At 42.8% G+C, this 27501-nt stretch overlaps 1 protein-coding gene and 1 long non-coding RNA gene across 12 annotated transcripts in view; one reads left to right on the forward strand and one right to left on the reverse strand.

The window, feature by feature from the left end:
• Positions 1-27501, forward strand: part of CAST (calpastatin) — a 130798-nt gene that overhangs the window by 21010 nt on the left and 82287 nt on the right. For 9 of the 11 annotated variants that reach the window (XM_019965443.2, XM_019965445.2, XM_019965454.2 and 6 more), the window contains exon 3: positions 17020-17091. In XM_019965443.2, coding sequence (XP_019821002.2) covers positions 17020-17091 — 72 coding nt within the window. Of the gene's footprint in view, positions 1-17019; positions 17092-25663; positions 25988-27501 lie in introns of those variants that run through there. The other 2 variants (XM_019965449.2, XM_019965451.2) reach the window with 2 other exon arrangements.
• On the reverse strand, positions 25765-26544 carry LOC139183847 (uncharacterized). The gene is made up of 2 exons (XR_011567403.1): positions 26514-26544; positions 25765-26253 (listed from the first exon to the last, which is right to left on the reverse strand). It is a non-coding gene; the product is annotated as an uncharacterized lncRNA (long non-coding RNA).

A 27501-nucleotide genomic window follows, 5' to 3' on the forward strand; every position in this document is an offset into this window, starting at 1 on the left:
GCTACAAAATTTTGTGTGTACTCTCAAATCATTGTGATGATATTATATGTTCATAGTTATTATATATACTGATTTTTGTAGCTTTTAAATAATGATGCAGCTCTTACATATCATTATAGAAACGTATTTCAATATGTTTCTTCTAAAGAAAATTTAGAAGGTATCAACAATTTTAAAGAAATAAACACTGTCATCTAGAATTCCAGCCCTACAGAAATGGCCACTATTTCTATCTTTGAGTATTTTCCTTCATCTTTTTTCTATGTGTGTTCATGTTAGTCACTTAGTCTTGTCCTACTCTTTGCGATCCCATGGACCACAGTCCACCAGGCTCCTCTGTCTATGGAATTCTCCAGGCAGGAATACCGGGATGGATAACCATTCCCTTCTCCAGAGGATCTTCCCGACCCAGGGATCTAACCTGGGTGTCTTGCATTGCAGGCAGATTCTTTACCATCTGAGGCACCAGGGAAGCCATATTTTATGTTTAAGCTGAGATAACAAAGGAACATTACTAGACTAAAAGGGCCTAGAATAAAGATGATAAACAATGTGCTTTGTGATAGATAAATATTTTCCAGTTGAGAGGAGTCATCATTGTGTGTGGCTTTTAAATACATGGGGTTTTCCAGGTGGCGCTAGTGGTAAGAATCTGCCTGCCAAAGCAGGAGATGTAAAAGATGCTGGTCCCACCGAGTTGGGAAGATCCCCTGGAGAAGGGAATGGCAAACCACTTCAGTGTTCTTGCCTGGAGAATTCCACAGACATGGAGCCCACTAGAGGAGCCTGGTGGGCTACAACCCATGAGGTCACAAAGAGTCGGACATGACCGAGCGACTAACACTTCCACTTTTAAATACATAGAAAATCGTATTTAAGTACCTTGGCATTTCACATAATATTTAATCTGGTTATTATTTGGTGCTGTGTGTTTGAGAGAGGAAAACAAGTTTCTTGTTAACAAGTTTTCTGGGACAGTGTTCCTGCCAACAAGTGATAAAGCCGTCCTTAGCAAATTCTGGAAAAGTGCCACAGCAAATGTTATTTTAGGGGGTGTTAAGTCATTACAATCTCTTGTCCACTTTAATTGTGGGGACTTGATTGTGCTCGACAAGTTCATGTCCCAGTGCCAAGAAGGAGGCAACTCTGAAAATGTGCCCCAAGGGCAGTCCCCGTCTGTCTTACCTGGAGATCCAGAACTCTGCTGGGTGTCCGATTTGAAAGGCTAAACTCACTAAAGGAAGTTCCAAAATCCTTTTCAATTGCAGTTTCCAATTTTTTTTAATTCTAAATTTTTATTATTTTCCAATTAACTAAAATATTTTTAAGATAATTTATTTTTCAATGAAGGCATATGGATGGTGATTTTCTGCATCTGTGTGGATCTAAGCATGCTTTTCTGCTGGCCTCACACAAGGTGCTACTACAAAATTGTATGTTTTGGGGTAACAGTTCTGTTCCCTTAAAATATTCTACCTGTTGCTCCATAGTTTTCTGACTTTTTGTGCTATAGAAAAGATGTCTGAGGCAGCCTAATTGTTATTTATTTTTAGAGAACTTGTTTTTCCTGCTTTGGTGCATTTGTGATTTCTTTTTCTTTTATTCTTACAATTTAAAAAATTGCCAGGATGTGCCTACATGTGTGTTTTTCTATTAATTTTTTCCTAGAGTGTCTATTATGTAATTATCGGTCTTATTTCAGTTTCTTTTTAACCATACATATAGTTCTGAGATCAGACATTCATTAGGCACCTGCCTCAGTTTTCTCTTTAACCTTCACCTTTGTATTCTGCTAGAGTTTCTGAACTTTATCCCCCATATTTTTATTTCTGTCATTTAAATTCTGCTCCTTGAAACTTCCAATACAGGTTTAAATTTTGCCTTTTCCCCTGTTGCATTGTACCCCTCTCTAATCCAGTCTTCCTGCCCTCTCTCTCTGTTTCACTCTGTTATTTTCCCATCTCCATCTTCTCTGTGTCTGTGGCTCTCTACCTGGCTTTCACGGGGGCAATGCCATCTCGTTTCCTATTAAGGATGCAGACAGTCTTCTGAAATTTTCTTCTTGTAGTGTATCATTTTATGAGATTTACTGTCTCAGTCTTCAGGAAAACGGCATCTTTCTTGACTGTTTTCCTTCTTCTCACTTATCTGATTAAATGTCCATTGAGTCAGTGATGCCATCCAACCAGCTCATCCTCTGTCATCCCCTTCTCCTCCCACCTTCAATCTTTCCCAGCATCAGGGCCTTTTCAGATGAGTCAGCTCTTCACATCAGGTGGCCAAAGTATTGGAGTTTCAGCTTCAGCATCAGTCCTTCCAATGAACACTCAGGACTGATTTCCTTTAGGATGGACTGGTTGGATCTCCTTGCAGCCTAAGGGACCCTCAAGAGTCTTCTCCAACACCGCAATTCAAAAGCATCAATTTGTTAGTATCATAAAAATTTATTTTAAACTTTGTTCCTCATCTCCTAGGACATTACATGAGATTATGCAATATTTCTCAAGTTTAAGCATGCCTATGAATCACCTGGACATAGTATGAAAAATTCAGACTCCTGGGCCCAGATCAGGGTGAGATCAGGCTTTCGGTATTTTTCCCAGTCACTCAGGTGACTCTTCTGACGGTGGTCTTCTGAGCACTTTTCGAGTAACACAGATAATTCTTACAGATCTCATAATGCAGTTCCTGGAAAATATGAGCTTTTCTTCCTTTTTTTCCTTTCTCATTTCCTTTTCTTTTTGAAATGCCTGCCCACCCCACCCCATCCCTCAGCCGTCTCCTGTCTCCATGTCCTGGGGACAGCGTGGCTCGGAAGCACATTGAGGGCACTGTGGTTTCAAGGAGTCATTGGACCAGATGGGGAGGCTTTGGTTGCAAGGGAGAAATGCAGAAATGCAAACCCTATTTCTTCCTACTTCTCCTAGGACCTCGTTCCTTAACTCTTCCCTCATTCCTTTTGTTATTGTTGTTTTTGAGTCACTAAGTCGCATCCCATTCTTTTTTTTTTTCTTTTTACTCCTTATTTAATGACTCCTCTTTAGACGACATTTCAGTTTAGTCTTCCTCATCATGAACTATTTTAAAATATTTCGTTTGAAGCTGCTCAAGCTTCCATTCCATCTTCCTTTTTAACCCTCACTGCCAAAATTCTTGGTTGAAATTATTGAAGAAGCGAGTAGGGAGAAAGAAGAGAGAAACTAAAAGCAAATGTTAATAAATGGCTGCCTGAAGTAGGTAGGAAGGAGACACCAGTGAACCAGTCAAAGAAGCAGCAACAAAAGGGGTGGGGGAGCCTGGATGTTGCCGGGTCATGGGTGGGAAGGCTGGAAGGAGCACCTAGGCTGAGGATAGACCCGGGACTGGGAGCTGAGGGAGCTTTCTTGTTTGGAGACTGGGATATCGTCGGTTCACTTGAGAGCTGTTTCTGTTACGAGCCAGAGGCTGCTGAGTCAGTGGAGATTCGGCACCGATGACTCTTTTCCTCCAGTGTACGTGCATTTATAGTGAGCATCAGATAAAACAAAAGAAAAGAAAAAGTTTAAATCAGTGTTTATTTACACAGAAAGAGATAAGTGTTGCCATGTGTCACATGGTACAGATTTCTTGGATTGCTTGCCAGGTGTTTATAGGTAAATGGATTCATTTATCAATTGACCAATATCAAATAAGAAAGACATTATTTGGGAAGAGCTCAGGAATGAACTCTACACATATGTTTATCTTAATCATTAGGACTGTGGGCTTCGTGGTTGGTTTTTCACGTTAAGGTGGGCACCCCTGTTCTCTTTCTTTTTCAAATCAAGTCTCTGATTCCTAAGCGATCTAATGTACTTTGAGCTCAAAGTACGTAATGTTTGGACTTCAGCACCTTCCAGAAATATATCACTCTGAAGTCTGCAAAGTACAGTTTCAAAGAAAACACTTTTTTTACAGGAAACAGAGAGCTAAAGTGATCTCATGTTCACATTCCAATTTTGGTTTCACTTAGTGCTTGGGATAAAAATTACTTCTCTGAATGCAATATTGTTACTTTTTTTTTTCCTGCTTACCTTCTTAAAACACTGAGTTTACTCAGTCAAGTCTGAAACCATGCATCTCTCTCCCAGAAAAATGAAAGCTGACAAGAAAGTTGAATGACTAATTTTTAAAATATTGCATTTAAAAAATAATGAGGGTTCCTTGTACCAGCTATATGATGAGAGATTGCTGAACTATTTGTTAGATAGGATCTGGTGATACCTGCCTAACTTTAAAAATAGGATTCAGGGGACACCCAGTGGTTAAAAGGAGGAAATTCCTCCTGAGGTGCAGTGTTCAGTTAGAATAAGTATTTCTTGTCTCAGCAGTCAAAATGTTGATACATTGCTGATTTTGTCTTTCTGAATAAGCATATGTTAGCTGTATGTGTGTGCTTTAAGAAGAAAGGGACTTGGTTTTGACATTTATATGAATTTTCTTCAAGTATTTGAAAACTTACAAATTATAAGGTTAGAAATGTTAGAAATGTGATTAAACTCTTCTTTTAATGAAGACATAATAATATTAATAAATGAGAAATAAGCAACCCAGAGTCATAAATAAGAAAAACAATTAAAATTTTTTGACCCAGAAATTCCACTTCTAGAAATTTGTTTCAAATACATAATCAGAGGTGTACTTGATGCCTGTGTACAAAGTATTCACCATAGCTTTATTTACAGTGATAACAAACTAGAGAAACAAACATACAGCTTTAATGAACTGGTGACGTTAACAGCACAAAAATAGTGAGTAAGGTATCTTTAACACCATGCTTTCAAGAACATTTAACAATGGAGGAAAATGTTTATGATAGGTAAAAAACGATGATAAAAGACCAGTAATTCCATGTATTTAACAAATTGTGTATATTTTGATTTGCATAAAAATAGAAAAATAACTGAATGTGGTTGTCTTGATTGGCAAGATTTCGAGTAATTTGTATTCTCTTCTTTATACTTTTCTCTTTATTCTAAACTTTTTTTTTTTCATTAGAGGGAGAAGAATAATAAACAGCATAGATAATAAAAGGATAATGGAAGAAAATGTTTTAACAATGATCAAAGCTAAATCTGTGAATCTATCTGCTTAGACCTTAAAGGGAGAAATGTTTTATGTGCCTTTTTCCTTTGGAACCTTCAAGAGATGTTTCCAGAGTAAAGCTGCTGCTGCCACCCTTTGTGTGTGTGTGTGTGAGTGTGTGTGTGTGTGTGTGAGTGTGTGTGTACACACATGTGTTTGGCTAGAAGGGCACTTATTATATACGGACAGAGAATCAGGATTTAAGCACTAAGGCTGCATGGAGAGTGAGGATTGTTAATTATTTTTAGTTTATGTTCCTTTTGAAATCCAATGAAAACTGATTGTTTTCTCTGAAAATGACACATGTATATGAATAAAAGAATTTTTTAAAAAGTGACATACAACTTACATAGGTTCAGAGATACACACCATCCCTACCTGGGACAGGGGGAGGAATCTTATTGAGTAGCTATGTTTAGGAGTTATCATCTAATATTTTCCCAGTTGGATTAGTGTTGATGTCTGAAATTCCACCAGTAGCAACTTCCTTAACCTCTGAAGTAAGGATTGCCTTCCTGTGCATCCTCTTTTAAATTGTAGATATTTGTAGGAGGGATAATATATTAATTATTAACATCTCGGTGAGAAGTAGTTTAATAAGAGAGAAAGCAAATTATGTAAACACTATCTTTATAGATTTGATAAAGGTAGTAAAGAACTAGTGATCATTTGATATTGAACATATGTAGGGGTTACACACACACACCTTACAACAACCCCCATTCTCCTAATGAGAAAATTGAGGCACAACTTGATTAAATAACCTGTCCAAGGTCACACAGTTATATAATAGTGGACCCCAGGATGGAACTCATTTTCCAGAGTCTATACTCTTAACTCGGAGAAGGCAATGGCACCCCACTCCAGTACTCTTGCCTGGAAAATCCCATGGACGGAGGAGCCTGGTGGGCTGCAGTCCATGGGGTCGCTGAGGGTCGGACAAAACTGAGCGACTTCACTTTCACTTTTCATTTCATGCATTGGAGAAGGAAATGGCAACCCACTCCAGTGTTCTTGCCTGGAGAATCCCAGGGATGGGGGGGCATGGTGGGCTGCCGTCTATGGGGTCGCACAGAGTCGGACACGACTGAAGCGACTTAGCAGCAGCAGCATACTCTTAACTAGTATCCAAAACTGTTTATAAAGTTATCTATTTAAAAAAGTCTACCTAATGCCAACTCCATAGACTTTCTTAAGGCTGTTGTCAGTTTTTGTAACTCACTTCTCTGACTCTTCATTGCCGTCTTTCTTCCTCATGCCCTCTTTTTACTCAAAAGATCTTTAAGCCAGGTTAAATCATTCCATTCCCTTGGCTCTAAAATGTAAGGGAGTGTAAGGACAGCTGCGCCCTCCTGGTGGACAGGAAGTGGGGCCCCAGGGAAACTGAGTCCCAGCACAAGTGGAGTGGGAGAAGAAAGCATCCTCCCAACCCCCTGTCAGTGCGGCCACCTCGGATAGAGAGACCTGAGCTAGACCACCCCCAGGCCTTCTGCCTGGAGACCATGCATGGCGCTGAGGAATCGGGAAACAACTCCATGCTGGCCACCATAACGTGCGTTACTAAGACTGCTGTGGACGGGATGATTCATTCAGTGAGTGAATTTCTGTGTAGTAGGTTATGAGTTGATCTTAGGGCTTATCATTGTGACCTATTAAGCAGTGTTTCTCAGGGACTAACATAGCCTATTTACTGAACTGCATTTGGGGTAGCACCATTTATACGTGTTTCTGTAGTGAAAGCAACTTGTATTTGTCCGTAGACTACTTACAACCACGGTGTAAAAGAACATTTGTGAATAAAAGTCACAGCCTTATAATTGCTAGTATTGGGGAATCTGTCTCCTTGGAAAGAATCTTTTTCTAGATACTATTTTCCAATAAATCATGTGTTTTCATGTGGAAACACAATATTTGCTTTTCATTTTATGGGATGACTTAACTAAAGGAACTGACTTGTCAACAAATATGGCAAAACATTTTAATGAGAGTCCTTATGCTGAAAAATACTACATTTCATCAAGCCTAAGACACCACTGATCTAAAAATGCACTGATTAGAAAATGCTAAGAAAGAAAGAAAGATGACTATCAACTAATCTCTGACCAAAGCTTTATATTGATTTTAAGATGCATCAGTATGCAATAGGAAAGCAAATGGTGACTTAAAATCAATAAAACAAAATTCAGTAGTAACTTGAAAACTTATGTAATTACGATGTCCATTGTTCAAATAATTCTGAAACTAATTTCACTTTTGCATTCAGTTCACGAAACTGTTTCATATCCCCCTTTGATATTTTTTTCATTAAAATCATGATTTTTCATTTTGATAGCCTTCCCATATTTATCAGATATGAATCTGATTAACTTCCGGTAGTTTCAAACACTTAAATTGACATTCAGAGGATCAATATTTGTTTTGCTTTTAAGGATAATCAGATAATGTGTTGCAGACCATTCAACATACAGGATTTTTAAAATAGCTTAAGCAATTATTTGAGTATTCCAGCTACCAAGGAGCTTCCCTGGTGGCTCAGTGATAAAAAAAAAAATCTGCCTGCCAATGTAGGAGGTGCATGTTTGATCCCTGGATCAGAAAGAGGCCCTGGAGAAGGAAATGGTAACTCACTGCAGTATTCTTGCTTGGGAAATCTCACAGACAGAGGAGCCTTGTGAGCTACATTCTATGGGGTTGTAAAGAGTCAGACACAACTTAGCAACTGAGCACACAGGCACACCAGCTACCAAGTTAAACCTTTGAGTGTTCATTTAATACAAAAGTTTTTGGGTAATTGTGTGCTCACAAATTCCATCAAATGTAGCATCCGATCTGTTACTTAAGAGATTGTTGCAAGCTGAAGAATCCCTAGTCTGCTTCCTCTTGAGGGCTGTTACTTTGGTGGAAAGGTAGACAAGCTCCCTTCTCACCTTTGGGGTGGAGAGGAGAATCACTGGAACTCTGTGACACCTTCACAGCGGTGGATGGCACCATGACTTAGCTGGGGCAGAGGAAAAGCTCTCACCCATGGGTTGACTCCATTATCTCTTGAATCTTTGGGGGATGGGAGTCTAAAACCCAGCTTGCTCCTTCATACCCAACTCATCACTCTTAATAGGTATTTGTTGAGCTTCTTGTGAGTTTATATTTTCATGCAGTTTGGAAATGTTTGACCATTATTTCTTCAAGTATTTTGTTTTGTCTCCTCATCTCTCTATTCTTTGGAGGCTGTGGCTGTGCATGTATTAGCGGCATGGGATTGCCCCACAACTCAGCGATGCTCTGTTGTCTGTCCTCTAGCCCTTCACTCTGTGTTTCATTTTGGGTTATTTCTATTGCCATGTCTCCAAGTTCACTAATCTTTTCTTCTGCAGTGTCTCATCAGTTTTTAATTGCAGTGTGTTTTTCATCTCATACTTTTTTTTTTTTTTGGCCGTGTGAAATCTTAGTTCTCTGACCAAGAATGGAACCCATGTCCCCTGCAACGGAAGTGCAGGGTCTTAACCACTGAATCGCTAGGGAAGTCCCTGGGTAGTTTTATTAAGATATTTGCTATTTTTCTCCTAAACATACTTTTAGAAAGCTTTTTATTTTGAAATAATTAGAGATTGCCAGAAAGTTGCAAAGATAATACAGCTGGTGCGACATACCGTTCACCTCGTTTCCCCACTGGTTACGTGGTCTACAACTATAATATGATATCAAGACTAGGAAACTTATATATGCGACATACCGTTCACCTCGTTTCCCCACTGGTTACGTGGTCTACAACTATAATATGATATCAAGACTAGGAAACTTATATATGCGACATACTGTTCACCTCGTTTCCCCACTGGTTACGTGGTCTACAACTATAATATGATATCAAGACTAGGAAACTTATATATATTCTATGCCATTTTATTACCTGTAGATTCACGTAGCCAGCCCTGCAATCAAGATACTATGCTTCTTGCACGTTATAGTTTTCCTGTGTATGGAAAAGCCCAAAGTTGCATTTTTCTGCTTCTAGGCATGCCTTGTAATTTTTTATTAGATAACAAACAGATGTGATTTTTATATTGTGCAAGTGCTTTTTGTTACTGTTGCTTTAAGTTTTCTGGAGCTTGGTTTTGGAACATAGTTAAGTTACTGGAGACACTTTGATCACTTTGACACTTTGGGGTTTGCTTTTAACCTTTGTTTGGCTGGACCAGAGCAGCTTTTAGAGGAGGAGCCTTTTTCTTCTTCATTCCCTACCCAGTGGTTCTGACTGCTGGCAACACATCCTGGTCCTGGCTCCCGGGAAACCCTTTGATATTGTCTCTGCTTCTTCCTTCTGGGTCTTCTTTCCCCACATTCAGGCTCTCTTCACATGCACATCTCTGGAGCTAACTTTTGCACCTCCCCTCTCTGGTGCCCTTCCCTTGACCTTTGAACTCCCAACTTCATCTCCTCAGCCCAGACAGACAGACAGCCACCGCATAATCCAACAGCTGGAAGCTCCGCGGGCAGTAGACGGTGGCAATCACAGGGCATCCCTGGTTTGTTTTCCCTCTCTGGGGGACCCCGTCCTTGCTGACTGGTGTCCAGCATCTGGAAACCGCTGTAGCATATAGTGGTCTAGGGTTTTCTTTAGTTATTTAAGGCAGAAACACTCCTTCCTTTTTAATCTCAATTTACTTACATAAGACTGTCATCAGTGTAAAAGGGAAACAAACCTGTGTTTGCCAGGAGGCTGTGGCCCAGCTTACAAACCGAAGTTCCTTCTTTTACTGTGAAGGGATTTGAGTTGTGACAGTTTTCTCATTTATACGCCTGGTCACTGACTTGCTTCTTTGTTCATTTAGCAATGCGCTTGAGTGTTCTGCAGGTATTTTACTAATATTGAAATGTGCCACAAAGGCTGTTGAAATCGCCTATCCCATATCCTGTCCTGACACCCTGTAGTACCTCAGAAGGAGGCTTGCCACTCCCAGAAACACTGAGGTCATGTTTATTCCTGCGGATCTTGATGACGCTGGATCACCCTCCCACACACACACTCACACACCGTGTGAGGCCTAGGGGAGCGAGGTCCAGAGGGGCCGGCATCTGTCACAGCTGACGCACGAGCACCAGGACCTGCTGCTCTGGCTCTGGAAGGCCACACTCATCACGGAAGCCTTTCAGCATTGACCCCGGAAGTGATCCCAGGTTCCCCTCAGCTAGCAGTTATCGGGCTCCCCAGGCGGCGCTAGTGGTAAAGAACCAGCCTACAATGCAGGAGACTTAAGAGACATGAGTTCAGTCCCTGGGTCGGGAAGATGCCCTGGAGGAGGGCATGGCAACCCGCTTCAGTATTCTTGGCCTGGAGAATCCCATGGCCAGAGGGGCCTGGTGGGCTAGTCCATGGGGTCACAAAGAGTCAGACATGACTGAAGTGACTTACCGTGCACAGCAGTTATTGAGTAATCACAGTATCTCTGAGTGTGGGCTTAGATGCACTGTATATATAATTTCATATCATCTCCAGAGTTCCTGTAAGACCAGTCACAGGACATGTTCTCACCAGTCAGAATCACTGGGTACAGTACTCACTGTATTGAAAAAAATTAGTTCTGCTCTGAAGGCTGCTCTTGTTCAACCTAACAAAGCTTAAAAGCAAACCTCAAAAGGATCAAATTTTTTCCAGGTAATAGAATCATGACCAGTCCTTAAAAAAAAAAAAAATCACTTTCTTTTCAATGAAAAAACTATTCTTCTATTATATAAATGGGCTTCCCTGGTGGCTCAGGTGATAGAAAATCCGCCTATGATGTGGGAGACCTGAGTTCAATCCCTGGGTTTGGAAGATCCCTTGAAGGAGAGCATGGTAACCCACTCCAGTATTCTTGCCTGGAGAATCTCCATGGACAGAGGAGCCTGGAGGGCTGCAGTCTATGGGGTTGCAAAGAGTCGGACATGACTGAGTGACTAAGCACATGTATTATATAGATAACAAAGCTCCAAAAAAATTCTCAGCAGCCACTAAGACCCATTATGAGTTAAAATTAGATGCACAGGGGTTGCCCTGGGTTGATGAGTCTGTCCCAGTGCCACTGGTTCAAGGCCTTGGGCCTCTCTCTCCCCCAGAGCAGCAATTTCTAACCTGTGAGCCACAGACTTCAGGCCACACTTCATTTCATACAGTCCTCTCAGTCTCTCTCTGAGATACAAATAGGATTATTTTCATTGCTCAGGTGAGAAAGTGAGTGTTTAATAGTGCTCATAAACTTGACCGAGGTCTCATAGTTGGCATTTGGTTGCAGCCAGGATTTTCCTGCCACATGTATCAAAGAGCAGGACCATTATTCTAGAGGATTTGGCACTTTTCTGTGTAGAGCCATCAGGTCTCAGGCTGGCATGAGGCCTCACTTAAGGGGCCTTTCCTGAGATTTTAGAAGATAGTGACACAGCAGCTTTGCCTGGCTCTCGGAATTTCATTGTTACTTTGAAAACTTGAATTCTTATTTTGAGACTTGAGTTCTGATTCATTCAATAAAAACTTTTGTTATGAACCACAACAGACATCCAAGAAATGCATGCCGTTAATTCCTTTCATGTCCTCCTGCAACAGCGGACAGGATGGATGTAATCTGTGCGTTCTTTATCCATCTTGTCTGCTCAAGACGAGGTGCCGTTTTATGGATCTCCTGGCCGGCAGACTCTGAACTTCTTTCGAGATGGGAGAGGCAGCTTCTAGCAGAAGGTGTGGATTCATGGTCCATGGAAACAGGGTCTATGTCTTCTCAGGAGTCTGCACCTGAGCAGGAAAAAATCACACAAATTCCCTATAAATGGACCGGACCTGATGACCTGGAGTCAGAGTCCAGTAGAGGCAGATCTGGCATGGATGGTGACACTTCTGTCAACTGTTTTTAAGACTGAGGCCCTATGACAGGCTGGCCTGCCAGGAAGGGTGACTCAGCCTTAGACGAGGGGCAGACTGTTCCTGACCATTTCCTTTCTATAAAACTTAAGTAAAACAGAGACGTGCTCGTAAATGTTAGAAGGAATGCGGTTGAATGGCAAGGGAGAATCTGTTCAGTGGCCTCGAAGAAAAATTAGTTGAACTCAAACTTTGAATTGTCCTGGTACCGGTGTTCTCACGTAACAGCTTAATCGTGTAGAGACCAGAGCGTGTCTGTGTGTGAAGACAAAGGCAGAATCCTACAGGAGTGAGCTTGTTGCGAGTTTTCCCTTACTGTGAGTAAATGAATTCCATTCTATCCAGGGGTAGACCCAGCCCTGTCAGAGCTGTGAATGTGCAGACCTAGCTGGGTGAGAAATGTGTCCAGGCCAGACTGCGATTTCTAAGGACTGATGCTCATGGTTGGGGGGAGAGAGGGGGTGAGGATGAGGAAGACTGCACAAGTTAAGTTCACGCTGACGTGAAGCCAAGGGACTTTGAGAACTTTTCCCGTGGAGACAAGAAAGACTCCCAAGGACTAGATGGTAGGTACCCAGAGAAGGCAGGAAGCCAGCCAAGGCCTGCAAGAAACTGGTGGTCCCAGCCCACCTGACTGTGGGTCTGTCATGAACCCACCGCTTCGGACTCAGCATCTTGGTTCAGCATCCTGTATCACCTTGTTCCATGCTTGCTGGTGCCCACGTTGCTTCAGCGGCAGCAACTTCCCTCTGTTCCTCCAGCTAGCTAAACCCAGCCCAGGACCCTTATCCGTGCCGCCCTATCCACCTCGAGTGCCTCCCTTCCCCCGTGCCGCACTTTATGCTTGATTTATTTATACCAGATCTCAGTCAAATGTCACTTCTTTGTCTATCCTGTCTAAGGAACCCTTAGCCAGTTACTCTCTGTTACATGACCCTGTTTTATTATCTTTACAACACTCTTCACTCTCTGAAACCATCTTGATTTTTATTGACTTATTTAGAGTCCAAGTCCTCTTACTGGAATGTAAGCAGTACAGGAGTAAGACCTGTTTTGTTCAATTGGTCATTATATCACCACTGCCTAGAGGAGGACCAGGCTTCTAGCCAGGGTTCAGTAAATGTCCAGTGAGTAAAGGGATGGTGGTGATGGGTGGTTTAGTCGCTAAGTTGTATCCAACACTTGCGACCCCATGGACTGTAGCCCGCCAGGCTCCTCTGTCCGTGGGCTTCTCCAGGCAAGAATACTGGAGTGGGTTGCTGTTTCCTTCTCCAGAGGGGTCTTCCTGACCCAGGAATCGAACCTGGGTCTCCTGCATTGCAGACAGATTCTTTACCAAATGAGCTACAAGGGAAGCCCGGAGTAAAGGGATGCATGAAGTCAAATACAGCTGAAGAGAGAACCACGTCATGTATGTGTGGTTCACAGTGAAAACAATGTGTAACAATACAAATCTGAGAATAAGGGGTTTGTGCTGTGGTATATGTGTGCATATCTAAGCTTCTGTGCTGTGTTTCAAGTGCCTGACATTGTTAAGAGCTCTATAAATATTACATAATGGAAGATCATTTTTTACAAATTCTACTCCTGTTTCAGCTAAACTAAATTGGTCCTTTGTAAACTAGATAATTCAGTTGTCTCAAAGAACAAAGCAAGGTCATACCCACAGGAAAGCTGAGATACCCATCCTCAGTTGAGTTAAAAGATACTGAATTTAATAATAATTTTAAAATTACCTTTTAAAGTAAACGTTAAGTTTATACACAGGTAAAATAAAAATCATTATGTATGTTAAATTTATATTAAAAAAAAAGGCATGTGTATCAAGTTATTTTTAACTTAATGGTTTTGTAACTCAGCCAAAAGTTTTTAATTTTTGTGGGCAAATCTTAGCTAACGGGTGAAGTAGAATTCATTTACAGATAAGTCTGGGTCTGGTATGTGCATTCTGATGTGAGAATTGAAGCTGCAGTTAGTGCAGGATTGCAACGTGACCTTCCCTGATTACAGCTGGGACCACAAGTTAATAGCTGGAGCAGTGGACAGTGATTGGACTTTGCCAGGCTTCAGTCTCCTCACTGGAAATGAGGAGGTTGAAATGGAAAATGCAAGTATAATGAATAACCCCAATGCTATATGCTTGTCTTCCTTTCTTATATCCAACCCCTTACACGGAATCCATGTTATGCACTATGATTATCAGAAGCTGCTTGGCTCCTCTGTCCATGGTATTCTCCAGGCAAAAATATTGGAATTTGGTAGCCATTCTCTTCTCCAGGGGATCGTCTCCACCCAGGGATCAAACCCAGGTCTCCTGCATTGCAGGCAGATTCTTTACCATCTGAGCCACCAGGGAAGCCCTCTTTAATTCTATCACATTTATCTAGGATTTTTTTCTTCCTCTGGTTGATGGTAGTGCATGAATGCTTGGGAGAGACTACTTAGTTTACAGTTGATACTTTGGAGTCTGGGGCCCCTGCAGAGGCCTCTGAAGACCCTCAGACACCCATTAAAACGTGTCCACCCTGTTGATTCAGTGGGCACCCTGCAGGGCTCTGAGAATGGCCAACCAGTGGACACATGACCATTGGACTTTGAGGACAGCAAGCTGAGTTTCATCTTTTCTACTTGCTAAGACAGTATTTGCCCTGAAGGGAAACAAGGCTTCAGCTCAAACTTCAGCTCAAATTGTGGCAGACAGTTTCACAAAATTAAGCAATATAAATTTTGCTGAATATCTTCTAAATGTTAAAGAATTCAACCAAATTCTTCTCAATTATATATTTTTCAAAAAGTGTCCAAAGTTGTGTGTAAGTGGAAATGTAACTCTTTACAGTGTTATATATCACCTAATCGGCATGATAACCCCTCCTATGTATTCAATGCTTATAGTACATGCTTCATGTTTTATAGATACTGGATCATAATCTCGCCATGTTGCATTATAAACTTTATATGCTTGCTTCTCTGAAATACATAAGTAAAATTCATAAGTAAAAGATACAAGATATCAAGTCCTTGTGGAGAAAGCAACTGTATATTTTATCTTCCCCCCTTGTTTATTATCCATTTGTCACTTAAGTAGTTATATGCCACTGCCGCTGCTAAGTCGCTTCAGTCGTGTCCAACTCTGTGCGACCCCATAGACGGCAGCCCACCAGGCTCCCCTGTCACTGGGATTCTCCAGGCAAGAACACTGGAGTGGGTTGCCATTTCCTTCTCCAATGCATGAAAGTAAAAAGTGAAAGTGAAGTCACTCAGTCATGTCTGACTCTTAGCAACCCCATGGACTGCAGCCCACCAGGCTCCTCTGTCCATGGAGTTTTCCCGTCAAGAGAACTGGAGTGGGGTGCCATTGCCTTCTCCAAGTAGTTATATAAGAAAATAAAAAAAAAAAAGAACTCTTAACCCCACGATCAGAAAATAACCCCACATAAACTTCAGAGATCATACTATGCATGTTACTTTATAATGTGGCTTTTCTTTATGTAAAATATAAGTTAAGTATTTTCATTTAATGCAGTGTTCTTCTAAACATGATCTTTAAACAACCACATGACATTTCATCCTGTAGCTGTTCATAGCATGACCTCTTATGTGGGAGGCAGTGTAGGTAGGTGAGAGAATAAGGTCTGAAATAGACATTTTGCTTTTTACAAGCTGTGACCACGGCCAAGTTATATACTCACCCCATTCCTCCATCTCCTTACCCATAAAATGGGGATAACAATAGTAACAGCCTTATATTGTGTAATTTTAAGATTAACTAACTTGTTATACATGATACATGTTACATATTTATCATGTTATATGATGTTATACACGTTACACATGATGATGCTTAGAGCACTTACAATAGTACTGTAATATATTGTATTATTAGAGCATTATTTTATTATTATCTATAATTTAGTTATTCTGATGGAACAATTACCTGATACACATTGAGTAAGAACTCAATGTGCAGTGAAAATGAAGTGAAAGTCGCTCAGTTGTGTCTGACTCTTTGAGACCCCATGGACTATACAGTCCATGGGATCTCCAGGCCAGAATACTGGAGTGGGTAGCCTTTCCCTTCTCCAGGGATCTTCCCAGCCCAGGAATCAAACTGGGTTCTCCTGCACTGCAGGCAGATTCTTTACCAACTGAGCTATCAGGGAAGCCCTTATGGAGTGGGTAGCCTTTCCCTTCTCCAGGGGATCTTCCAGCCCAGGAATCGAACCTAGGTCTCCCACATTGCATGCGGATTCTTTACTGGCTGAGCCACAAGGGAAGCCCAAGAATACTGAAGTGGGTAGCCTATCCCTTCTCCAGCGGATCTTCCTGACCCAGGAATCAAACCGGGGTCTCCTGCATTGTAGGCAGATTCTTTACCAACTGAGCTATCAGGGAAGCCCAAGAACTCAAATAATTTATTATTATGCATCATTGTATTCTAACTTCAAAAAGCAAAAAACAGTATAGGTAATAAAGGACTCAATAAACATTCATTATTACCTATATTGTGTTTTGCTTTTTGAAGTCAGAATACCGTGATGAATATCTGTGAAAAAAAAAAGGCTTTTGCTCTTGTACTATTATTTCCCTAAGATAAGTTTCTTAGACATAGGATTGCATCCTTGCTGCTGAGTCACCCTCTGCAGCCTGTGCTAACGCCTGCTCTGCAGCGCTCAGGGTAAGAGAGAAAGAACGCACCCTGTCGCAGTGAGTGATGCTGTTCTGGGAATGCATGGCAGTGGAAAATGGCACCTGGCCATGTGAGGAGTTCGGCAGTTTTCCAAAACCATTGACTATTGAACAATTGCAATTTACTCAATGCACTCTTTCTTTTTAATATTTATATAGTCTTCAGGCTAAGATATAACAAATTAAAAACTTGTTTCACTTTTTGTGTGCTTAGCATTGAGTATATTAGTCTGAATTTTGCTTGAAAAGATACTTGTATTGACAGAAAAATTTGCGGTTGACCACACTGTTAAGGTATCTTCCCCCATCGAAGCTAATATTTTCTTTTTTTTTTTTTTCAGAAAAAAGCAACAAGCCTTGGGAGCAGTCAGCTCTCCAGAACTCAGGCTGATGAAAAAGCCCCGGTCCCCAAGGTCAGTCATTTCCTGGACATGAAAAGACACCTACTTTACAGATGTATCACTAGTGGGGGGTGGGACTTGTAGGGAAAACAGACATGTCAAATATGTCACTGAAAATGGAACAAAGTATCATTTCTGGGCAGGTGGGGGAGGTACAAAGCAACAGGCATAACATTTCTTAATAAGGATTGATGATTTAAGACCTAATAAAGACATTTGTGTTATTATTCTTACTGGCATCTAATAGTAAGAGTCCAAAAATATTAATCATTATTCTAAATGTTTATAAATAATATTTGATTTTTGCACATATTATGAGTAGAAATATAGTTTTTTCATTTCTTCAGAAAATAATTCAAATTATCTTTATGAGTATTAAGCATAGCAGGCTCTTGCTAAATGTGCTGTGTAATTATCTTATGTAATCTGTCACAACCTTATAATTATTATTCCTTTATACTTGAGGAAACCTGGGGTCAGAGAGGTTAAGTAACCTTGACAAGATCACAAAGCCAGTAAGATGGAGGTAGGGTTCAAACCCAGGCTTCCAGTTCACAAAAGATCCTGGACCTTTTAAAGTCTGACCAAGCCTTCTTCGGCAATATAACACTACCAAGTTTTGCAGCTTATAAAAACCACTGAAATTTCATCTTTCAAGATAAGCTGTAACTCCAATTTAAGCTAATAGTTTTTAATATATAAAGTAAAAGCTATCTATGCTCCTTCCACTTCAGCTGGTGATCTTCCAGTATGTCCAGGATTATCCAAACCTTAACCTGTTTCGGGATTGCCTATATGACTACTGAAAATAAGCCTTTTTTTCCCATTGAAACTGGTAGCTCTCCTGTGGAGGGCTGTGGACTTCCTCATTCATGTATGTTACTTGCTTGGTGAAGAGTGCATATTTTAGAGCCTCCTGGAGCCTCAGCTGCTGTCCAAACCCCTTATAAGTATCCAAACTAAAACCCAGCTGAGACATGAGAAGAGGCTGGGCCAGGGTATCTCTGCTGCCATTGCCCTTGTTAGTCCTCATACTCTCTTGTTTGGAGGTCTCCAACTAAAATATATTTTCTAGACATGTCCTATCTTTTGTAATATTATGACTTTTATTTAACTTGCACTTAAGTTATGCCTCTAAAAATTTGAAGCTTCATTAGTTCAGTCTCTCAGTCGTGTCCGCTCTTTGTGACCCCATGGACTGCAGCATGCCAGGCCTCCCTGTCCATCACCAACTACCGGAGTTTACTCAAACTCATGTCCATCGATTTGGTGATGCCATCCAAACATCTAATCCTCTGCTGTCCCCTTCTTCTCCGGCTTTCAATCTTTCCCAGCATCAGGGTCTTTTTCAGTGAAAAGACTGGTTCTTTGCATCAGGTGGCCAAAGCTTCATTAGCCAGACCTCAATCTCAAGAGATTTTTAGTGAATCATTTGTAAATGGTTTCTAGAGTTGTCATTACCTAAACTCTTGGAGTTTCAGTACATTGTCCAGATCTCCTGCCTGGGAAGGGCCTTTATTCATTTCATTCATTCAAACTCTTGGAGGGTCAGTCCATTGTGGAAAATCACACTTAGGTATTTTTGTTTCCTTTATTTCCTGCCCACCCGCTCCTTGAATTTAGTGGTAAGAAGCAGTCCCTTTTACATTTTTTTTCTACCCAGGAGTATCATACACTCATTTCTAGGTAGAATTCTTGTGAAGAATTTGGCAATTCTCCTCAAACCTTGCCCCTGCCTCAGGAAGCTGTGGGAGGGAGTGTAGCTAGGAGGCAGAGACATTTAGCCACACAGTGACTGATTTAGTATTTACTGGCAGACTTGTAATTCTCTCCTTGGCTTCTCCCATCCCATTCTTCTATTGTTCTTTATCACTGTGGTTTCCTGACTGGAGTTCCTTCACCAATTTCCTGAATATTGTTTTTTCCAGGATTTAATTCTTCATTCCTTCCTTTTTATATCTTTAACCCTTACAGAGTATTAGAAATACATATATATATACACTTATATATGTGCATAATATATATACTTATATATGTGCATACATATATATTATATATATATATAATATATATATACTTTCTTAGTTTTTTAACTTTGTCTTTTGATACTAGATTGAAAGTCCTCAGTATCATCATCACTTAAAAATGACCATTCCCATGCATCATTTAATAGCATTTGTGACCCCTTGAAGCCTTTTATTACACAATAAATTATCACAACACACAGGCAGATGATATTCTCCCGACACATAACATGACAATAGTAGATATAATTGGTAGTGAGAATTAGTTCTGGTTTTCTTGATTCTGGACACATTCAACTCAAAGTAAGTGACAATTTTACTTATTAAGAAAAACTTCAGTTCAGTTCAGTTCAGTCGCTCAGTCGTGTCCAACTCTTTGTGACCCCATGAATTGCAGCACGCCAGGCCTCCCTGTCCATCACCAACTCCCGGAGTTCATCGAGTCAGTGATGCCATCCATCCATCTCATCCTCTGTCGTCCCCTTCTCCTCCTGCCCCCAATCCCTCCCAGCATCAGAGTCTTTTCCAATGAGTCAACTCTTCGCATGAGGTGGCCAAAGTACTGGAGTTTCAGCTTTAGCATCATTCCTTCCAAAGAAAAACTTAGTCTGTATTAAAATTTCAGTATGGCAATAGCACCCCACTCCAGTACTCTTACCTGGAAAATCCCATGGACAGAGGAGCCGCAAAGAGTTGGACAGGAATGAGCCACTTCACTTTCACTTTTCACTTTCATGCATTGGAGAAGGAAATGGCAACCCACTCCAGTGTTCTTGCCTGGAGAATCCCAGCGACGGCGGAGCCTGGTGGACTGCTGTCTATGGGGTCGCACAGAGTCAGACACGACTGAAGCGGCCTAGCAGCAGCAGCAGCAGCAGCGAGCTGTATATAGCTGTATATTAGAGACTGGTTACCATGTATTGCAGAAATGTTTTATGAGAATTCTTACAAAATCAGTAGTTATGTGTACAAATAATATCACTTCTGCCATACAGTCCTGGGTTTGGAGGTCCAAAATACTTAAGTGGCATAGATATTTCTAATTCAAAATCATTATTTTAAGGTGTTTAGTGCTTAAAATTGGAGAAGGCGATGGCACCCCACTCCAGTACTCTTGCTTGGAAAATCCCATGGATGGAGGAGCCTGGTAGGCTGCAGTCCATGGGGTCACTAAGAGTCAGACAGGACTGAGCTACCTCACTTTCACTTTTCACTGTCATAGATTGGAGAAGGAAATGGCAACCCACTCCAGTGTTCTTGCCTGGAGAATCCCAGGAACGGAGGAGCCTGATGGGCTAACCTCTATGGGGTCACACAGAGTCAGACACGACTGAAGCGACTTAGCAGCAGCAGCAGCAGCAGTGCTTAAAATTGAATTTTTATAAATTAATAATGAGGTCTAATGAGGCTATAGAAATTAGACTCTTACTAAATAAATAGCTGGGGTCCATAATCAGTCATGCAGTTGTATTTTACTGAAAGAGTCTCAGGCAACTTCTATTGTAACCACCAACTAACTCTGGTGAGGAAAACCAGAGAACATCTCTGCGGAAAACTGTGGCTATAAGATGTGCTGGGTAAAGTTATCAGTTCCCATTGGAACCCACTCTGACAACTTCACACTAGAGGGATTCTTAAGGGCTAGCAGGTAGCTCCTGCTGCTGCTGCTGCTGCTAAGTCGCTTCAGTCGTGTCCGACTCTGTGCGACTCCATAGACGGCAGCCCACCAGGCTGCCCCGTCCCTGGGATTCTCCAGGCAAGAACACTGGAGTGGGTTGCCATTTAGAAATCCAAAAGGCTCCAGCAGAAAGAATCTATTTCACAGCAGGGAACAACGCCCTGCCTCTCTCTGGCAGCTCCTCCTCGCCGCCACTGCAGCTCAGCACCTATCACGTTTAAGCCTGGAAGCCGGGAACTTGGACACTGCCAACCCTGAAGGCTGGAAGGCCTTCTACTCAGACCTACCAGTGGGCGGCGCCTCCACTCGGCTCATTTCCAGGCTCACTCGTGTGAGGCACAGCTGATTGGCCAGTGCAGGTCACGTGCCTTAACCCTGCTGCAGAGGAATCTGGGGCTGGGAAGGCTCTCACTGTATTGACTGGGCTTCCCTGGTGGCTCAGCTGGTAAAGAATTGCGGTATTCTGGCCTGGCGAATTCCATGGACTGTATAGTCCATCGGGTCATAAAGAGTCACACACGACTGAATGACTTTCAGTAATGAGGATTTTCAAATGTATTGCCAGCTGCCAGCTATTTACTATGGAAAGGAAAACAGGAGAACTTCCTAATTGAACTGGAGGAAAAATCGCTGGTTACCACACCAGTATTCTTGGCAGGAAAAATCCCATGGACAGAGGAGCTGGTTGGCTGGGCCACTGTCCATGGGGTCACAAAAGAGTCAGACATGACTGAGTGACTAAGCAACAACAAACAACAGGTTATTTAGCAACATGGAGAAGGCAATGGCAGCCCACTCCAGTACTCTTGCCTGGAAAATCCCATGGACAGAGGAGCCTGGTGGGCTGCAGTCCATGGGGTCGCTAAGAGTCGGACAGGAATGAGCCACTTCACTTTCACTTTTCACTTTCATGCGTTGGAGAAGGAAATGGCAACCCACTCCAGTGTTCTTGCCTGGAGAATCCCAGGGACGGGGGAGCCTTGTGGGCTGCTGTCTATGGGGTCGCATAGAGTCGGACATGACTGAACCGACTTAGCAGCAGCAGCAGACCTTTTAAATTGAAGAGGGCACATAGCTTTGCTCCCAGTTGGAGGGGAGAAGATCTGTGCAGGAATAAGTACCCACCAGAGAATTCCTTCTGTGCTTTTGGTCCTGATTCTACCATAAATACCTGTTAACTTTGGCAGCACAGCCCGACTTTTCTCATGCATAATGTGAATGAGGGGCAGGGGGCGGGGAATAAACTCAGCATCCTGTGGGTTGCTCAGGACACTCACGTTCAGCTGACACCGAGCGCTCCGGCATCCCAGGGTTCAGTGTCAGCCTCACCCCCAGAGCCTTTGGACCACATGTGGTGGGCGAGATGATTCTGTATGTTGTTAAGTAAGCAAGCATTTTTATTTCAATAGTTCTGCATGTGTTTCAGTGTTCTAGAAAAAGTAAAGTAGAACTTCCAAACTCATGATCTCTTGGATCAGTTCAGTTCAGTTCAATCGCTCAGTCGTGTCTGACTCTTTGCGACCCCATGAATCACAGCACACCAGGCCTCCCTGTCCATCACCAACTCCCAGAGTTCTCTCAAACTCATGTCCATCGAGTCAGTGATGCCATCGAGCCATCTCATGCTCTGTCATCCCCTTCTCCTCCTGCCCCCAATCCCTCCCAGCATCAGGGCCTTTTCCAATGAGTCAACTCTTCGCATCAGGTGGCCAAAGTACTGGAGTTTCAGCTTTAGCATCAGTCCTTCCAATGAACACCCAGGACTGGTCTCCTTTAGGATGGACTGGTTGGATCTCCTTGCAGTCCAAGGGACTCTCAAGAGTCTTCTCCAACACCACAGTTCAAAAGCAGCAATTCTTCGGCGCTCAGCTTTCTTCACAGTCCAACTCTCACATCCATACATGACCACTGGAAAAACCATAGCCTTGACTAGATGGATCTTTGTTGGCAAAGTAATATCTCTGCTTTTCAATATGCTATCTAGGTTGGTCATAACTTTCCTTCTAAGGAGTAAGCGTCTTTTAATTTCACGGCTGCAATCACCATCTGCAGTGATTTTGGAGCCCAAAAAAATAAAGTCTGACACTGTTTCCACTGTTTCCCCATCTATTTCCCATGAAGTGATGGGACCAGATGCCATGATCTTCGTTTTCTGAATGTTGAGTTTTAAGCCAACTTTTTCACTCTCCTCTTTCACTTTCATCAAGAGGCTTTTTAGTTCCTCTTCACTTTCTGCCATAAGGGTGGTGTCATCTGCATATCTGAGGTTATTGATATTTCTCCCAGCAGTCTTAATTCCAGCTTGTGATCTCTTGGATAGTTTTGCTTAAAACAAGGCTAAGTGAAGTTGCTCAGTCGTGTCTGATTCTGAGACCCCACGGACTGTAACCTACCAGCCTCCTCCATCCATGGAATTTTCCAGGCAAGAATAGTGGAGTGGGTTGCCATTTCCTTCTCCAAGGGATCTTCCCAACTGAGGGATCAAACCTGGGTCTCCCACACTGCATGTAGACTCTTTACCATCTGAGCCACCAGGGAAGACAAGGCTAGATATGGTTAAAATGTAAATTGGTTTTTAAAATATTAAGTAAATATAGTTATGCCAGATTAAAAAAAATAGTGGCTTAGACAGTAAAGAGTCTGTCTGCAATGCAGGAGACCCAGGTTCAATCCCTGGGTTGGGAAAACCCCTTGGAGAAGGGAATGGCAGCCCACTCCAGTGTTCTTGCTTGGAGAACCCCATGGACAGAGGAACCTGGTGGGCTACAGTTCATGGGGTTGCAATGAGTTGGACATGACTGAACAACGATAACACACATACACAAATAACCAAGGTTTGGGAAACAATATGCAGAGCAGTATCATTTTAATGTGCATATTCAGTCAGTGAGGTTTGTATTAAAATGCAGATTCTGACTCAGGAAGTCTGTGGTGAGACTGAGACTCTTTCTGCTTTTCTAACAAGCTCCCAGTTGCTGCTGGTGGTTTGGCAACTGTATTTTGAGCTGCAGAGATGCTGAATTGTGCTGAATGTGGGTAATTTAGATTACTTGTATCTTAGATTTCCTAAACCGATCAGGGAATCAGATTATCTAACAGATATAATTGGGTTGAAATGCAGATTCTCAGGTTCCAAGCCACAAAAACCTGATTCCTCGTAAGGGGGCAAGGCCCAGGATTTTCTCTATTTGATAAATACCTTCCAGTTTTTCAGATGCAGGTGATGTGGGGGCCACGCTGGAAGAAAGAACTAGAAGAGGGACTGGAATAGACACAGCTTATCTGGGAGCAATACCGTCCCTCTCCATCTCCAAGGAGAAGAGGCCCTTTCTACCTGTCCTGCAGGATAAGCATCTTTGGAAGTTTTATTTCATAACCATGTAATTAGTAATCTGTACCCTTGAAGAGCTCAGATATACTCACCCTCATTGACAGAGATATGCTGCCTACACCCCTGCAGCTGTGGGACTCAGGGCTCATCCCTCTTGAGAAGCGGGCCCAAGTAAGTCATGTTGGTTATTTGAAATGTCACTGATAAGCTGAGGTTAAGATAAGCTGAGGTTAAGAAACAAAAAAGCAGAGAAAATACTGACCATGAACCAAAAAGGAATTTAAGCTACATTTTCATCTAGAAGAATTATGAGGACGGGGTCTTCTCCTCAGGGAATTATAGAATATTAGAGTTGGAAGGGCTTTTCTTTCACCACCTTTATTTAACAGAAATAAATGAAAAATGATAATAAGGTGGCTGTGGGGAACACCTTGCAGGAGAAGTCAGTGGGACCCCGCCTGCTTTGATTGCGGGTGGATGTGGGTACCAGCCTGCCCAGATGAGCTCTCTTCTGAATGCCCGCTGGCCGTCACCTCTGCCTTGGCTGGACACGGACTGAGTCGCCGCTCAGCTGTTACTAGTGAGGCCTGAATTTCTGGTCCTTAACCACCTGCTGCCACTACCTCCTCCACTCATACCCCCAGCTCCCTGTCTAGAGCCTTTATTGTAACTGATTTATGGCTTTAGGGAAAACTGGCTTCTCATATTTCTTTAAAATTTTTTAAGTATTTTCCCTAACCCCAGGCACTTATTTTATATTTATTAGTTAGCATTCTATTGACTTCCCAGGTGGCTCAGACGGTAAAGTGTCTGCCTCCAATGTGGAAGACCCAGGTTCAATCCCTGGGTCGGGAAGATCCTCTGGAGAAGGAAATGGCAACCCACTCTAGTACTCTTGCCTGGAAAATCCCATGGATGGAGGAGCCTGGCAGGCTACAATCTATGGGGTCGCAAAAAGTCGGACACGACTGAGCAAGTTCAAGTGTAAGTGTATTCTTCCAGAAGGAAAAGCATTTCCTTATCTCTCCTCAGTAACAAAAGGATATTTATTGGTGGGAATACGGCGGGGAGAGATTGCTACCTGTGTAAGATTAAAACAGAATAGTGACATTTAGCAAAAGCATTCCAGGCTAGCCAAGGCTACATCTCCCAACTGATAGAGAAGGGGTAGCTGGCCAACAGAAGAAGGGGTAGGTGGCCAACGTTGTCTGCGTTTCAGTTCGCATGCTTTGAGAGAAGATTCTCAGGGCGGAGAGGAATTTATTAGTGGTCGATTAAGTTTCTTGATTGCCCATGAATTGGCTGAGTATATGTATAAACACATTTATTTATGGCAGTATGAATTCATGCATTCTTATTTTATTCAGTAGTTTAAAATCCATTCTTATTTTGAAATGTTTAGTCATAATGTATAATGTACAGTAATTCAGTAGAATTTTGGTTCTGGTAAACCACTCTTTAGAAAGCAAAATCTGTTATGGGATATAAAATGTTAATTTACTCCGTAGTCTAAAAAGCGACATGTGGGGGCGTGTGTTCGCACAGAGACAGCCTTGGAGCGGTAGACCTCTGCCATCAGCGGGTGACCTGCCTCGCGTTGTTTTGTTAGCCAGCCCGGGGGATGCCAGCCCCGCAGTCAGAGCGGGCATCGCCCCCTCCGCGAACCGCGCGGGGCTCCGGGGGCGGTGCTGCCCGGGGCGGGCAGAGGCGGGCGGGGAGCGGCCTGCGTCGCGCGTCCCGGGACCGCCCCGCCGCGTCCCTCTCCTGGAGCTCGGCTGCGGCTGCAAACTGAAACCGCGGGGCCGAGCGCAATCGGGAATGCAAACGTTCCGCAAGCCGGGCTGAAGTCTCCGGGGCCCCGAAGCCGGACGCAGAGTGAGTACTGATTTCGGCCGCTTGTCCCCGAGGCTGCGGCGGCTTCCCGGGCCGGCGGGCTCCCAGGGCCTTGGACGTGCTCCCCGACCAGTCCCTTGACCTTTAAGATCCATCTCCTTCCAGTGGGTTCTAAGCTCCCCTGTGTTACTTGCCGACCCCTCCTCCCTGTCGGTGCCGCAGTGGCTGGCTGCTGGACTGGGAATGAATCTGGTGATCGTACACGGTAGGGTTCCAAAACCAGGGATTTGTGTGACCTGGAAAAAATGCTGAAAGACAAAAAAGAAAGAGCAGCAGCTCTGTGGATTCGGTTTGGCCCTGTGATCTTTAGGATTAGACCCCGTCTTCTCCCCGCGCCCTGCCCCCTCCGCCGTGGTGACCTCCGTTTTAGAGAATGACTTCACTTTGTGTAACCTCTCCGGGAGTTGGTGATGGACAGGGAGGCCTGGCGTGCTGCGATTCATGGGGTCGCAAAGAGTCGGACACGACTGAGCGACTGAAATGAACTGAACTGAACCTCTGAGTGTACCTGATAACATGCTGGGTGTGGCGTGGCCGATGTTGTGACTTGTTTTGGTTCTGTTTCCTTGAACACAACCTGAGGCTGTGGTCGGATGACATCACAAAGAGCGGTGCTTTGTATCTGTCTTTCAAGAATGCAAAATGTTTTCGTGGAGATTTGACAGTCTCTTCTGCGCTGTTGGTGTGGTCCCGTGCTTCAGTTATAAACGCGTACCGGGCTGGTTCTTTATTCCCATTTTACAGCTTGAGAAAAGGAGGCTGAGAGTTTAAGAAGCGTCCTCCAAGGGTGGGACCTTGGGACCTCTGACTAGTCCCCTGGGAAATCCACCTGTACGTACAACAGAGGAATGGGACTGCCTAATCGGCAGTTCTGGAAATTTCCTGTTATATGAGATGTTTTCTAGAGGGAAAACCTCTGCATTGCAGGGAGGGTCAGTAAGGAGTGGCACCTGCTGTTTAAAGCTGGCAAGTTTATTTTCTAATGAAGAGTGCCTCTTCCTGACATGTTGTTTGTGGAAATTGAATTTAACTTTTGCATGCTGATTTTCAGTATCTAAAGGATATTTATTGCTGGGAATGCGGTGGGGAGGAGATTGCTGCCTGTGTAAGATTAAAACAGAAGAGTGACATTTAGCAAAATCATGCTAGACTAGCCAAGGCTACATCTGCCGACTTGGAGAAGGGGTAGCTGGCCAGTACAGTGAGGGTAGAGCGGGAATCCTGGTACAGGCAGCAAGAACTCTTGATGACTTTTTTTTTTTTAAGTGAACTTTGCAGACTGCCTGACATGTTTACGAAGCAGTGCCTTCAAGTATAAACATTGTCTGTTTCAGTTCTCATGCTTTGAGAGAAGATTCTCAGTGCGGAGAGGAGTTTATTAGTGGTCAGTTAGGTTTCTTGATTGTCCATGAACTGGTTGAGTATAATTCTTCTCTCACCAATGAAGATTTAAAAGAGAGCAAGTAAACTGATCATTTGAAAAAGATTTAGGAAAA

The sequence above is a fragment of the Bos indicus genome, chromosome 7 (genome assembly GCF_029378745.1).
Source record: "Bos indicus isolate NIAB-ARS_2022 breed Sahiwal x Tharparkar chromosome 7, NIAB-ARS_B.indTharparkar_mat_pri_1.0, whole genome shotgun sequence".
NCBI lineage: Eukaryota > Metazoa > Chordata > Mammalia > Artiodactyla > Bovidae > Bos > Bos indicus.